Consider the following 12,753-nt stretch of genomic DNA (forward strand, 5'->3'; position numbering starts at 1 on the left):
ACACGCTTGGAAGGGTAGGGTGAAGTGAGGGAGTTGCAATCTGCAATTACACTGCTAGATGCCACACACAATTAATAACAACTTTGAGGTACTTGTAGGGAAATGGAAGTATAAAGTTGCATAAAATGGAAATACTCAAGTAAAGTACATTGCAGAGAGAATTTGTACCTTTTATGAATGTTCATGATGAAGTGTTCCTTCCTACGCAGTGAGAAATTCTCCAACTTCTTCAGCTAAATAAACCACTAAATGCATTTTCACAAAGCTGTAAACACAGCTGTTTATTAATCTTACTCCAAAAACATGATACACTATATAACTTAATAGTAAAACTTACTGCACAATGAGTACTCTTCATACTCTAAGTACATTTTGCTTACATATTTTTATCAAGTAAGTATTGAATGCAGTACTTGTATTCGTAGTGGAGTATTCTCACAGTGTGGTATTAGAGCTTTGACTGATATAAAGGATCTGAATACTTCTTCCACCACAGCTTTTGACTCGCAGCTGCCCATCATTCATGAAGATGCATGGGATTACGAGCAGTGTTGGACAGTAACTAGTTAATTATTAGTAATAACATTACTTTCCCCAGCAACTAGTAGTGTAACTAATTCCTTATAAATGTCAGTAATAATAGTACAGTTACCATACAGTTACCTTTAGTACAGTTAGGAGTAGCAGAAATGTAATATAACTAAGAGTGTAACTAATTACTGTTGGCAATGAGTAATAAGTAAAGTAATAAGATTACATTTTTAAAGAGTATTGAGCAACAAATTAATGTTTTTGAGTAACTAGCCCAACACTGATCACTAGTAATCTTGGGAAAGTAAAGGAAGCTGTGGGAGTGAGTCCGTCCAGCAGGTGGCAGTAAAGCTGCAGCAGAGTTCAGCTTCCTGTTCGGAAGAAGAGTCGCCTGCGTGCAGCTGTTTCTGTCCATTGACGTGCACCTCTGTTTCTGTCCATTGATTTTTAAAAACACATTCATTGAAGATGTCAGAAGGTCTGCGCTCAGAACTGGAGAAATATCTGGAGACTTTAAACATCCAGACGACCTGCGTGGACCACCCGCCGGTAAAACTGAGCCCGCTCCGGCTATCTGTGTACTTCTCAACAGAGCCCCAACTTTTCAATCACAACCACATTTTATTAGGATTGTGTTAAAGCTAAACAACATTTATGATAAATGTTATTGCAGCTGGGAGAGGAATACACTGCGAGAATATTCGACAATGTACTTAACGAACGAGAACAAAACAGGATTGAATTCCATAAGAATATCACACATTTTTAAGTTCCCTTGCTTACTGTAAACTGTATCAACACCTTAAAACATATTTGGAGACACTACATGACTCGTTAGAAGTCACACTTCTATTCGGCGTTATCCAACTGTGGCACTTACTGACCTACTGATTTAGCTTTGGGATCTGGTGTGTTTACTCTACTCTCATATTGTTAATGGACACGTTGACGCATTACATAGCTCTCATTTGAAGTAAGGGAGAGTCGCATTGCCTATTACTTGTGTGCCGAAATTACCATCAGATCAATCGATGCTGAAATAGTGTGAAAATGTCTTCCTCCAGTGTGTCTGTGCGCATTATCAAGGCAATTTAAAAAAAAAACTACAAGTTTTTAAATGGAATCTGGGATGACAGTCTCTCCAGACGTAAAACATCACCTACCAGCAATAGTAAACTGAGTTTTATTCTGAAAGGCAAACTTTTCTTGGATTGCTGTCAGCAGCCACATGCTCTACGCACTGTGTCTGTGCTTTATAAAGAATGGAGGGTGGATTCGTGTGGTCCTGTAGTTCAGGTTTTGAGAAGCAGGAGATCATTGTCAGATCCATGTCTACAGATTTGATAACTTGTTTAAACGTTTTTGCTGCATGAACCTGCTGATACCTGCAGGGGGCGCCAAAAGAGTATTTTTGTCAGTCCTGCACCTTCAGCAGATATCAGTGTGTCTGTCCTGCTGCCACAGTTGCAGACAGTTTGATGAAGCTCATAATGCTGTTTTCTACCTCTGCTCCGGTTTTCTTTTTAATGTAATTTTCAAATATTGTTTACACCATCTGTAGATTGCTTACCACGAATTAAACCTCAACATGTCTTGAGAGGGGTGCAGTGAAGAGGGCACTGTGTGTCTTTAGTTATGATCTAATGGTTTCCTTACCTGTCCACTGCAGGTGTTCACGGTGGAGGAGATGATGCCCCACCTGCAGGAGGTGAGCGGAGCCGTCACTAAGAACCTCTTCTTGAAGGACAAGAAGAAGAAAGGCCTGTGGCTGGTGTCAGCCCGCCACGACCGCCAGGTCAGCTCCCGTCATTCCATCCACCAACACAGGAACATTTCCTCCACCTGACCTCTGAGCGGTCGAGAACACGTTTCTCTTCCTGCATCCCTTTGTCCCATAATCCTCTCTGCTCCTCCTCAGGTGAACCTCAACGACCTCGCCAAGAAGCTTGGTGTCGGCAGCGGCAACCTGCGCTTCGCAGACGAGGCGGCCATGTTGGAGAAACTCAAGGTGAGTTTAAACACAGTTCATAGAAACATCTAGAACCGAAACAGAGTCTCCTCAGGGTCAGATCAACATGGCGGCCTCCACAGAATCAATAAATATGTGACCAAAATCAACTAAATATAAAATTTGAGATGTGCATTAACTGGAAGGTTCAATAACATTTTATTGTCATCACTATTTTGACAACTCTGTGAACACCCTCTGTTAGAACTACATTATATGTTACATGTCTATTATATTGCTATATCAAAGGTCCAGTGTGTAACATTTAGGATCTATTGGCAGAAATGGAATATAATATTCCAAGGTCTGTTTTCATTAGTGTATAATCACCATAATATAAGAATATAGGGGGAGCGGGTCCTCTTCCCTGAAGGTTGCCATCTTGAACCGCCATGTTTCTACAGTAGCCCAGAATGGACGAGTGGTGTTTAGTTAGTTAGTGGCAAACTGAAATCTGACCACTAGATGGCACTAAATCATACACACTGGTCCTTTAATCACATTATATATTATTCTTGTTCAGTCGCTGCTATATATCACCACTGCCACTTTATCTTGTAACTTTATCTTTAATTTCTCTTCTAGTTTCTATTTTTATTACTATTCTTCTCGTGGTTTTATATAATATATACAATTTTTTCTTTTCTTTCTTTTTTTTTCCCTATTTATCTGTATATATTTCCTTGTGCTGCTGCAAAAAACTTAATTTCTCCTCCTATCTGGGGATTAATAAAGGTTATTCTTATAATACCTGACAGTAAGTGTGTGTCCATCCACCTGCTTTTTGGATTAAAAATAAAAAATACTTGTTTCTTGTTGTGCAAAACAAACATAAGCAGTACAGCTCCGTGGTATGATGTTAACAGTAGTAACATCTTCTAAAGGTTTTGGGTCTGTTGACTGTTAGATATGTTCTGCTGCTTTCTGCTGACAGGTGAAGGTCTTCTGTTTATTGACAACAGCTGGGATTCATTAATGGTCTAATCCCACAAACACTCATTGAACAGGTGGGATTCATCAAGTTTGTGCAGTTAGTTTCTGCTTCCAAAGTCCATTATTTTCCACTGCGATGGAGCGTTTTAAACTATTACTTTCAACTAAATAAATATAACACAGCCTGAAAAACATTTTCATCCTGATCCTTTCACTGCACATCAGACTGTTTAAGCACTCTGAGTTCAGAGAAAAGGATTTAATCACTGTGAAGATGGAAGATGGAATGTGACGATGCAGCAGGAGCTTCTGCGTTCAGTGACCGGCCCCTTAAAAGACTGGGACGTCTCACCTGAATCTTACAAACATCATTGTCATGCTGAATGTCCACCACAGACTGCTGACCTCACTTCCTCCTCCGTCTCCTCTCAGGTGGGTCAGGGCTGCGCCACGGCTCTCGCTCTGCTCTTCGATAAGGACCAGAGTGTGAAGTTCGTCTTGGACCGGGACCTGGTAGAGGGAGGCCACGAGATGGTCTACTTCCACCCCATGACCAACGCCGCCACCATGGGGCTCCGACCAGACGACCTGCTGCGGTTCCTCAAGGAGACGGGCCACGAACCTGTCCTGGAGAGCTTCGAGTAGGGTGGGAAAGGAACCTGGAGCGGAACCGGGGTTAAAACCTGGATGAGAGCAGCCTGCAGGGACTGAACCTGACTCGTGTTGTTAGAACAGGACATGAAAAAGCCTGCAGCACATATGAACTCTGGTTCAGATGTTTAGAAATGATACAAAATGATAAAATGACAACATGAATGAGAAGTGTCTAAAAGTTATGATTTAAAACAGAACGTGAACATTTTACTGCTTCAGTTACAGCTCTGCCAAAAATCATTTTTTTAAGATTTTCAAAAGATGAAATGTTTTTGACAATTTATGAGACAGAAATTAGCAGTTTATTTCTCTGTTACTTAGTAAAGCTCAAGTCTGTTTATTATTTAATGTTTTAGCTCAGTAAAAACCAACTGAAGATCGTCTGATCCTGCTGATCATTGTCAAATCCTCCATCAGTTTTTAGAATGATTTCCTTCCTTCCACAGACAAGAACCTGGCAATACGAAACGTATCACGATACAGGGGTTACAATTAAAGCTGCAGTAGTTCATTTTTTATAAAAATAATTTTCTCTCATATTTGCTGAAACTTTCACTATATCCTGACGGTAGAACATGAGACAGATAATGTGTGAAACAATCCCGTTCCTCTGGCTCCTCCTAGGCTCCTAATGGCAGAAATACACAAAAACTGAATTCTTAAAAGTTAGCTACTGCCGCTTTAAATATATAGTGATATATTGCAGTGTGTGAGCAAGGTGATATTATTGCAATTTTTAAAAAGATAACATTTTAGGAAAGCTGTCATAGTACGGTTTTGGTCTCTATAGCTATTTTTTCCTTTAATGACAACTGTCCAGTCATCCACTAATCAGAAGGCGGTTTGATCCCCGGCTCCTCCCGCTGCATGTCGAAGTGTCCTTGAACAACATACTTATAGTGTCATAGATAGTGTGAGTGAGTACGAGTGAGTTTGTTTCCGTTTGATGGCCTTGAGTGTATGAATGTGTGTGAAAGGGTGAATGTAGCATGTAGTGTAAAAGCTCTTTAAGTGGTCAGAGGACTAGAAAGGTGCTATACAAGTAGCAATCATTGATACACCTGTGATTTTCCTGCAATGGCGTGCCAGAATGTCTGCTGTGTAACCAGGCCACTGAGGAATGATGATAAGTGTGTGGTTCCCCTCCTCTCTTACGCCGTGAAGAATGAGCGTCGTCACATCCTGACTGACAAAGAGGGGAATGGACCGTAATTGCTCTCAATCATTGTTGATGAGTCGGTCCCCAAGGTAACCTCCAATCAACCCAGAAGAATTTTCACATTTAGCTAAAATACATAGGAAAAAAAGGAAATTAAATGACAGCAAGTATGAATGAATAAGGGACTGCTACACTAGTAACATCAAGCAAATGATAAAACATTTTAAAACATGAACATTTATTCAGATGTTCAAATTTGTTCACTTTTAGATTCTGGTGTTTTGTTCTTCTTTAATTTAAAGCTGCGGTAGGTAACTTTTAAGAAAATATCTTTCTCTCATATTTGCTGAAGCTTTCACTATATCCTGACAGTAGAACATGAGACAGATAATTTGTGAAACAATCAGGTTCCTCTGGCTCCTCCTAGTGCTCCTAAAGACATTTACAAGAATCCACCGGGCCTGAATGAAAACAACCAATCAGAGCTGAGGGAGACAGTTGATTGTTCAGTCTCATTCCCAGGTTGTCAAATATCAATGCTGACAATGAGACTCAACAATGAGACAATCCTATGTGTCTGTCCATCTTTCTTAGCTCTGATTGGTTGTTTTTGTCCAGACCCGGTGAAGTCCAAAGTGAACCTGATTGTTTCACAGATTATCTGTCTCATGTACTACTGTCAGGATATATGAAAGTTTCAGCAAATATAACAAGAAGTCATTATTAACCCCACAAGAGACGTCTGAAGTAAAGAGAAAAAAAATAGAAGTCAGACAGCCCTCATCCATCCATCCATCCATCCATCCATCCATCCATCCACCCATCCCCACCCACCCTCCCTCTTTGGACTTCCACACTACCCATAAAAGTCCCAAACATCCTTATTGTGAGATTAAGTTCCTTAGAAGTTGACCTAATGATTGGTTTATATAAAGAGCCTGAAAAGGAGTTTGCGTTTATCAAATTATCTTCTGTTCTGAAATGTTTGTTACAACGATTCCACCAAAACAAAGTACATTCCAACATGATGGGAGATTTCTCACTCAGAAAACTCTTGAGATCTTGAATTCAGCCAATAAAGGTAATTTATCACTGTCAGTTAGAAGCTGCATTGTGGTATCATCACGCTAGAACCTTTCACATTAAAGAAGTTAGGATCAGTGTTTATATCAGTGTGCAGAAATAAGAGGAGGAAGTATCTTGTGTTGTTTACTGCTTGTAAACAAACATTCAGTATCAATGCCCCCTCCAGTTTTAACTTTGTTCGCAGTTATGTTATGATCAACTTCTTGACAACATGCAAACCAAAGCATAAACAATGGATGGAATTAAAGCTACATTCAGTAGAATTACCAGTGACCCAATATTATCAACAGTTTGAAACAAGGTAAACAATATCAAAAGTGGTGGAAAACTGCATTCAACACTGATGAAGAACAGTTAGGGGAAAGCAAGAAATCAGTCTTTAAGCAGTCCCGCTTCACTCAAGTCTGGACAAATGGAGGACAAATGGATCCTCAGCCAGTCCTGGTGCTACTCCTCCAACAGAGGTGGAGGAGCGAGTTTAAGTTGGAAATTCTCTGTTCCTGGCTGGGCTGTGATTAGAAGCCCCGTCTTCTCACTGCTATGGCAGTGGGACAGTTCTGAAAGGATGGACAACTGAAAGAGAGGAACAGAGGAAAAACACAACAATTAGAAAACATGACATGTGTACAACACCAGGGTTCCCACTCTGTTTAAGAAATCTTTTTCCTTTTTCCAAGGACAGCACTCACAAACGGTCATACAATTTACCGGTAGGCCTCGTACGTGGTCAGCGTTTATTTGTGGTGCGAGTGGTTGTTCTCACCACAGATGACTGATCAGCAGCGCGGTCTCCAGACTACAGTTTACTACAGTTTTCCCTTTAACCTTAACATTAATTTGACCACGGCTCATAAGTAACAGTTAAAATCAAGTAGAATTTATTTATAATAAAATACAATACAATTAACATCGCTGTTAATTTGTCTTGACATCAAATAGATCGCTGCAAGTGTGCTTTGCGTCCACACTTGATTCATGGTTATTGGAACGACCATCTGTGTGTCCAGGTTATGACTCTGGATCTTGGTGTTTGTATTTTAAAGCAATGTTACCATATAACTCGAGCAAATGGGTTGTTTTGCAGTTTTCAGAGCAATATCAATGTTCTAACTGCTGATAAGGTTGGTATAATGCTATATGCCTGCTGCTTAAGCTGTGTACAGCGCTGTTCTGGCTGTGTGTAATGCTGCTGTAGGGCTGTACTGTTTGCAAGCTTGACAGAAACTCAGATGTTCATATTATCTTGGATCTAAGTCAGATGACCACTGTGGATTATCTATATTGCTGGGCCTGTCTGTGTTGAAAAGCACTGAAAATATATATTCAAAAAGAAGAAGAAAGATTTCTGTGACGTGTTTGGCTATGTGCGTGTTGTCACTTAACAGACAGACAGGTGTGCATACCCTGGACGGCCCCCGGTACAAACAGCGTAGCTGATCCCAGGACTGTTCCTGCTGAAGGTCCAACGTTGCCTCAACAAACACCTGGACCACAACAAAGAACCAGATGTAGTCAGAGCACAGATATTAGGCTGGAATTTGTTACAATGCATACAGTGTGCTATAATACGATCTATTTATAGATGGACAGGTGATGGCAATAGGGTCTCCTTGTGCCTCAAGCTGCGTAACTTCTAAAATCAGAAATACAATACAGCAGCAGGATTTTAACATTTTACTTCCTGGAAATAAGACAGGTTGTAATAAACTGGAAATATCCTTCAAGGTTTCAGAATTAAAGGTCTGACAGGAAAAACACATTTCGGCATAATAACCTTCAGCAGAGCCAAAGATGGCGGGCCACCAGCTGTTAGAACCTTACCTTCTTTCTGTCAGCCTCTGCTCCCACATCATGATGCACTGATGTAACTCGAGTCTGACAGAGAGAGAGAGAGAAGGAGACGGCTGTGTCAATACATTCTCTGATCTTCCATTACAAGCAGTTTATTATAACAAAATCCAACTGGCATGAAAAGAATCTGCTTTCACACGTTACCGCTGGCTTCTTTTGGTTCAGCGCTATGTACAAAAGATCATCCTCCGCTACGTCACTGGTGTCATCACTGTAAGGCAACTGAGCCAATCACGGCGGAGTGTGGCAAGCATGATTTCAAAAAAATGGACAAATATTGACAGATGGTAGCTTTAGAGTAGGGGTGTAAGAAAATACACTTGAGTATACCAATTTTTTGTTTATGATCTTGTATCCATTCTCACTCACATTTTATTCATATGGTGTGTTCTTTCTACAATTTTCCTAAGATTAGATTTTGCATTATATTGAATCGGAACCCCTGTATTGTGATACGTATTGCATTGCCAGTCTGCCAGCTGTATTTATGTTTGCGGAGTGTGCGATCACATCCTTGTGTTAATGTTGCAGGTTTGACTTTACAACATAATAATAATAATAATAATAATAATCCTACAGTAGTTGTGAGCAGCTACATTTTCTCAAAACACCAACACCAGAAATGTTTCATAGGAGTGGCCAAAAGGGTGCCACTGAAAACCTTTGGGTGGCCGAACCTTGGTGGTGCCCCATCCACTGGCAGCAAGGAGGGTGTTTCTGCCTCCACAACCTGCATTATGACTTTATTCTATTATTTATTTTCCCTGGCAATTCAGTGCACTGACAGCATGCTACACTCTGAGCTTTTTCCTCTTCTGCAACACACACCTGTGCCAGTGACGTGCTGCGGCCTCTGTTTGGCTCGGCAGAAGGCCCTGCCCTTCCTCCTTGGCTGGAGGAACACTTGTAGCAGCTCCACCGCTGTTGTTGCTCTGAAGCGAAGCCCCACCCACAGTCCTTCTGCTGCAGGCACTGGAAGTGGTACAGGTGGCCACAGCTGAAGACACACACATAAAACACACATGACCACCAAATATGTCACGCTTTTTAAGATGTATAACAGGAATTGGGCTAGAGGCCCATTAGCTTTACAAGCCACTTCATACTGTCACTTTTATTCCTATTTCTGATACGTGTAGACTGACCTAATTGAATTGATTGAAAGAGAGATTTTGACTAAAATGTGACACACACACACACACACACACACACACACACACACACACACACACACACACACACACACACACACGATCTAAAACATCTATGGCTTCGCTGTCAATCACCTCCAGTGTGTGTTACCTGAACACAATGATCTCCTCCGCCGAGTCCTGCCTCCTCTTGTACTGCTGCAGGCAGATGTTACAGTAGTCCTGCCGTGGGTGGAGCCCTCTTGTGACGGCAGCGCGCAGGTGAGCCAGGGACCAGTGGAGGTCGTGGTTCAACAGACTGGTGGTTGTTTCAAGTAAAGTCTAAAACAGATAATATAGCATTATTAGAAGCCAATGTATTTATATTACCATTTTAATTACAATTATATGTCAATTTATTGCATTGTCTTTTTAAATGATGATTTTAAAATGGCAGCAACAGGCAAACAAACAATTACACCCATCCACAGTGGAACAGGAACAATCATCCTTCAGATTTTTTTCAGACAGAAAACTGCCCCCACTGTGCCTGCTGCTCAGTGAGTCGGTGTTCACTATTTTTATTGGCTACTGGCTACATCCAATCTGACCAATGACAAAAAAGCTCCGGAAAATTCATAGCACATGGACCTTGTGATAATAACTGTTTGTCCAAGGTCAATATTGAACCTTTATGCTCACTGTATATTAAGTTTACAATAGTGGACACACACACACACACACACACACACACACACACACACACACACACACACACACACACACACACACACACACACACACACACACACACACACACACACACACACACACACACACACACACACACACACACGCTTTACCTGTTCATAGTTAAAAGTGTCCAGCATACCCAGAATGAGGCCTTGAATCTCTGCCAGCTTTCCTTTCCCATAGACTGGGTCCTGACAGGCACAGCATCACATGTCATCAGTACACATTATACAGTACTATACAGTATGATACGCTATGATATAGTATAATACACTACAATACAGTATAATACAACATAATTAACATACATTTGAAGATGATGGTCCTCACTTTTGTTATTTAAACCAACTGTACTTCTGTTCCGTGCTACTTTATCAGTTAAGTCTGACTGGGGAAACAACCACTGTGTTTAACTGTCTACTAACAAACTTGTTATTAGTTAATTACAATGTCAATAGCTTCTCTCTCCCCCTGTGTTGACTGACTGAGGATTTAATGCCATAATACCCTCTCAGATGTTCTGTATAAAGTAACCTACTATCTCATTTTGGGGATTTGGGCTACTGTGTACTGTGCTACTTTAAAAAAAAAACTCAGGAATTCATGTCAGTGGCATGTAATGGTTTTCATGGTGGAAAAGAAGCATTAAATGTCCACAGGACTCTTGTCAAACCACTCCAGAGGTGCCATTTAATTCTGCTGCCCATCTATTTCAGGCTTTCTGCAGGTTGCAACAGGTTAGATTTAGGACTTTTTAAGACTCTGTGGACACCCTGTGGCGTCTGGTATGTTTCAAATAGCATAATCTTTGCACAATACATAAACTTTAGGGCTCCAAGGAGGGAGCACAACACCAAACAGATATTGCATTATAGATGTTTTTAGACTTTATTTAAAATCTCTGTACCACTGGAACCAAGAGGAAACTAAGCAGACACAAGCTCAGGGTCCACAGACAGTGACTGTTACTCAGAAGAATCACTTAAAGTAGGGAAGAACACACATACACACCTGCAGTATTCGCTGGATAATGGAAGGAAGAGAAATGAAGGTGCTCATACAGTTGAGAACCTTCATGGTCAGCTCCTTCAGCACTGAGACATACACAAACATATAATCTTAAACAGCACATGATTCGATTCTCAACAGAGGCTTGTCATACTGTAGGTTGTGAAGAAATAATAAAGCATTATCATGACAAAATGGTTTATGGACACACTTAAAACTGCACTCACTGACTCTGGCCACTGGAGGGGCACAGAAACTTAACCACTAAGAAGTAATAGTCTCCCTATTTGCTTTCATCTCTTTAAAGCTGATGTCAAATGCCTAAATAAAGATGACATGAAATATAATGTACAATATGTATTAAAATAATGTTTTACCGTTTAATGTATGCATAGAAAAACCATGAAAGCATATGTTGAAAGGGAAAATTCTTTAGTATTTTTGTCTACAACTAAAGGACATGATTTTGTCTTGCCAATTTAAAATAAACAACAACACAGACAACGAAGTGAAGAGGTGTATTGCTTTGCAGTGTTGTCCAGCAGAGAGCAGCACTGTCATCATTTTCATAACACAAAACTTCATGTGTGGAAATACAAACAACTGCGTGTGTGTGTGATTACCTTCAAATGTGTGTTTGGCATCGAGCCCCTTCACCAATTTTTGAGAAGCCATCATGGTCTCCAGCAGAGGAAACCACAGCACCTGAGAGACAGAAAAACCAATGATTGAGCAGGCACACAGTGTCTGTCTGAGGTATGCACTCCAGTCACAAATTTGATGACTCTAGACTCAACTTGACAAAATCAAAAAAGACTTGGAATTTAACACCATCAACATATATGATGATGGATGGCATGACAGCTCACCAAAAGTGAAGACAAAACCTCTCTATCTCCCCCTGGTGGATGACTGCAGTATAGGTCATAAAGCCCACTGCTATAGTCCAACTAAAATATTAAAGTACACGTCAAATACATTTTCCCCAAAGATGGTTTCTGTCATTTGAGGCAGTTCTTACCACGTTGGTGTATGTTCAAGTGATAATTTTTCAGCTTAGGTTTTAATTAGTTACAGAAGCTATAAGAAGTGTGTTTCTCGTCATGATTGACAGCAGAGCACTGCTCATGATTGAGTCAGCCAGGCGTATGGGCGGGACTTCAATACCACGCCAGCAAATATTTTGGATTCATTTTTGTATAGTGGAAAGAAGAGGAGACGCGACATCCATCTTTTACATGTTGCCGTTTAACCCAAATGACTTCGGACCTCTCTTGGACTTGAGCCTTTTCACTTGAAAATACTTGATAGCTTTTCCTCAAGCCAAAGATAAGAAAGTAAGTTATTTAAAAAGTGTGTCACGAATCAATTTATTTCCCTTCATTTCCTGAATCAGCTTAAGTTAATGCTTAACACTTAATTCCCCAGATCCACTTTGGGCCATTGTACAGCAATGATCTGTTTGAACAGACCAGTGGATTCCCTTCCAAACTCGTATTTTGATGTTCAACCAAAACAAGATGACAAATCAGCCTCTAAATTAGAAGCAGCAATGTACAGTGTGAAAAAAATATGATTTGAACATTTTGTAAAGTAATTCTATTAGAGCCCCCACATAAATGTATGAACCTAAAAAAGAG

The 12,753-nt window shown here is 40.5% G+C and overlaps 2 protein-coding genes across 5 annotated transcripts in view; one reads left to right on the forward strand and one right to left on the reverse strand.

Moving 5' to 3' along the window:
- The first annotated feature begins 883 nt into the window (after positions 1-883).
- On the forward strand, positions 884-4,509 carry prorsd1 (prolyl-tRNA synthetase domain containing 1). Its single transcript, XM_051424593.1, has 4 exons — positions 884-1,080; positions 2,201-2,326; positions 2,450-2,539; positions 3,905-4,509. Exons 1-4 carry the CDS (start codon positions 1,000-1,002, stop codon positions 4,115-4,117), a joined length of 510 nt encoding a protein of 169 aa, XP_051280553.1. The 5' UTR covers positions 884-999; the 3' UTR covers positions 4,118-4,509.
- A 997-nt stretch (positions 4,510-5,506) lies between these two features.
- The window catches only part of vps8 (VPS8 subunit of CORVET complex), a 41,515-nt gene continuing 34,268 nt past the window's right edge, over positions 5,507-12,753 (reverse strand). For 2 of the 4 annotated variants that reach the window (XM_051422710.1, XM_051422702.1), the window contains 9 exons: positions 11,737-11,818; positions 11,117-11,199; positions 10,216-10,296; positions 9,525-9,694; positions 9,051-9,219; positions 8,367-8,444; positions 8,193-8,246; positions 7,775-7,855; positions 5,507-6,944 (listed from right to left, as the gene is read on the reverse strand). In XM_051422710.1, the coding sequence (XP_051278670.1) occupies positions 6,819-6,944; positions 7,775-7,855; positions 8,193-8,246; positions 8,367-8,444; positions 9,051-9,219; positions 9,525-9,694; positions 10,216-10,296; positions 11,117-11,199; positions 11,737-11,818 (924 nt within the window). In that variant the 3' untranslated portion in view covers positions 5,507-6,818. The remainder of the gene's footprint in view (positions 6,945-7,774; positions 7,856-8,192; positions 8,247-8,366; positions 8,445-9,050; positions 9,220-9,524; positions 9,695-10,215; positions 10,297-11,116; positions 11,200-11,736; positions 11,819-12,753) is intronic. The other 2 variants (XM_051422726.1, XM_051422717.1) reach the window with 1 other exon arrangement.

The sequence above is a fragment of the Dicentrarchus labrax genome, unplaced genomic scaffold, assembly GCF_905237075.1.
Source record: "Dicentrarchus labrax unplaced genomic scaffold, dlabrax2021, whole genome shotgun sequence".
Classification (NCBI taxonomy): domain Eukaryota; kingdom Metazoa; phylum Chordata; class Actinopteri; family Moronidae; genus Dicentrarchus; species Dicentrarchus labrax.

What these genes read in the sequence shown, in the direction of transcription:
- prorsd1 (XM_051424593.1), top strand. Translation starts at nt 1,000, where the DNA reads ATGTCAGAAGGTCTGCGCTCAGAACTGGAGAAATATCTGGAGACTTTA. An exon ending in CCTGCGTGGACCACCCGCCG is followed by an intron (nt 1,081 to 2,200) that starts GTAAAACTGAGC and finishes TGTCCACTGCAG; the next exon opens with GTGTTCACGGTGGAGGAGAT. An exon ending in CAGCCCGCCACGACCGCCAG is followed by an intron (nt 2,327 to 2,449) that starts GTCAGCTCCCGT and finishes GCTCCTCCTCAG; the next exon opens with GTGAACCTCAACGACCTCGC.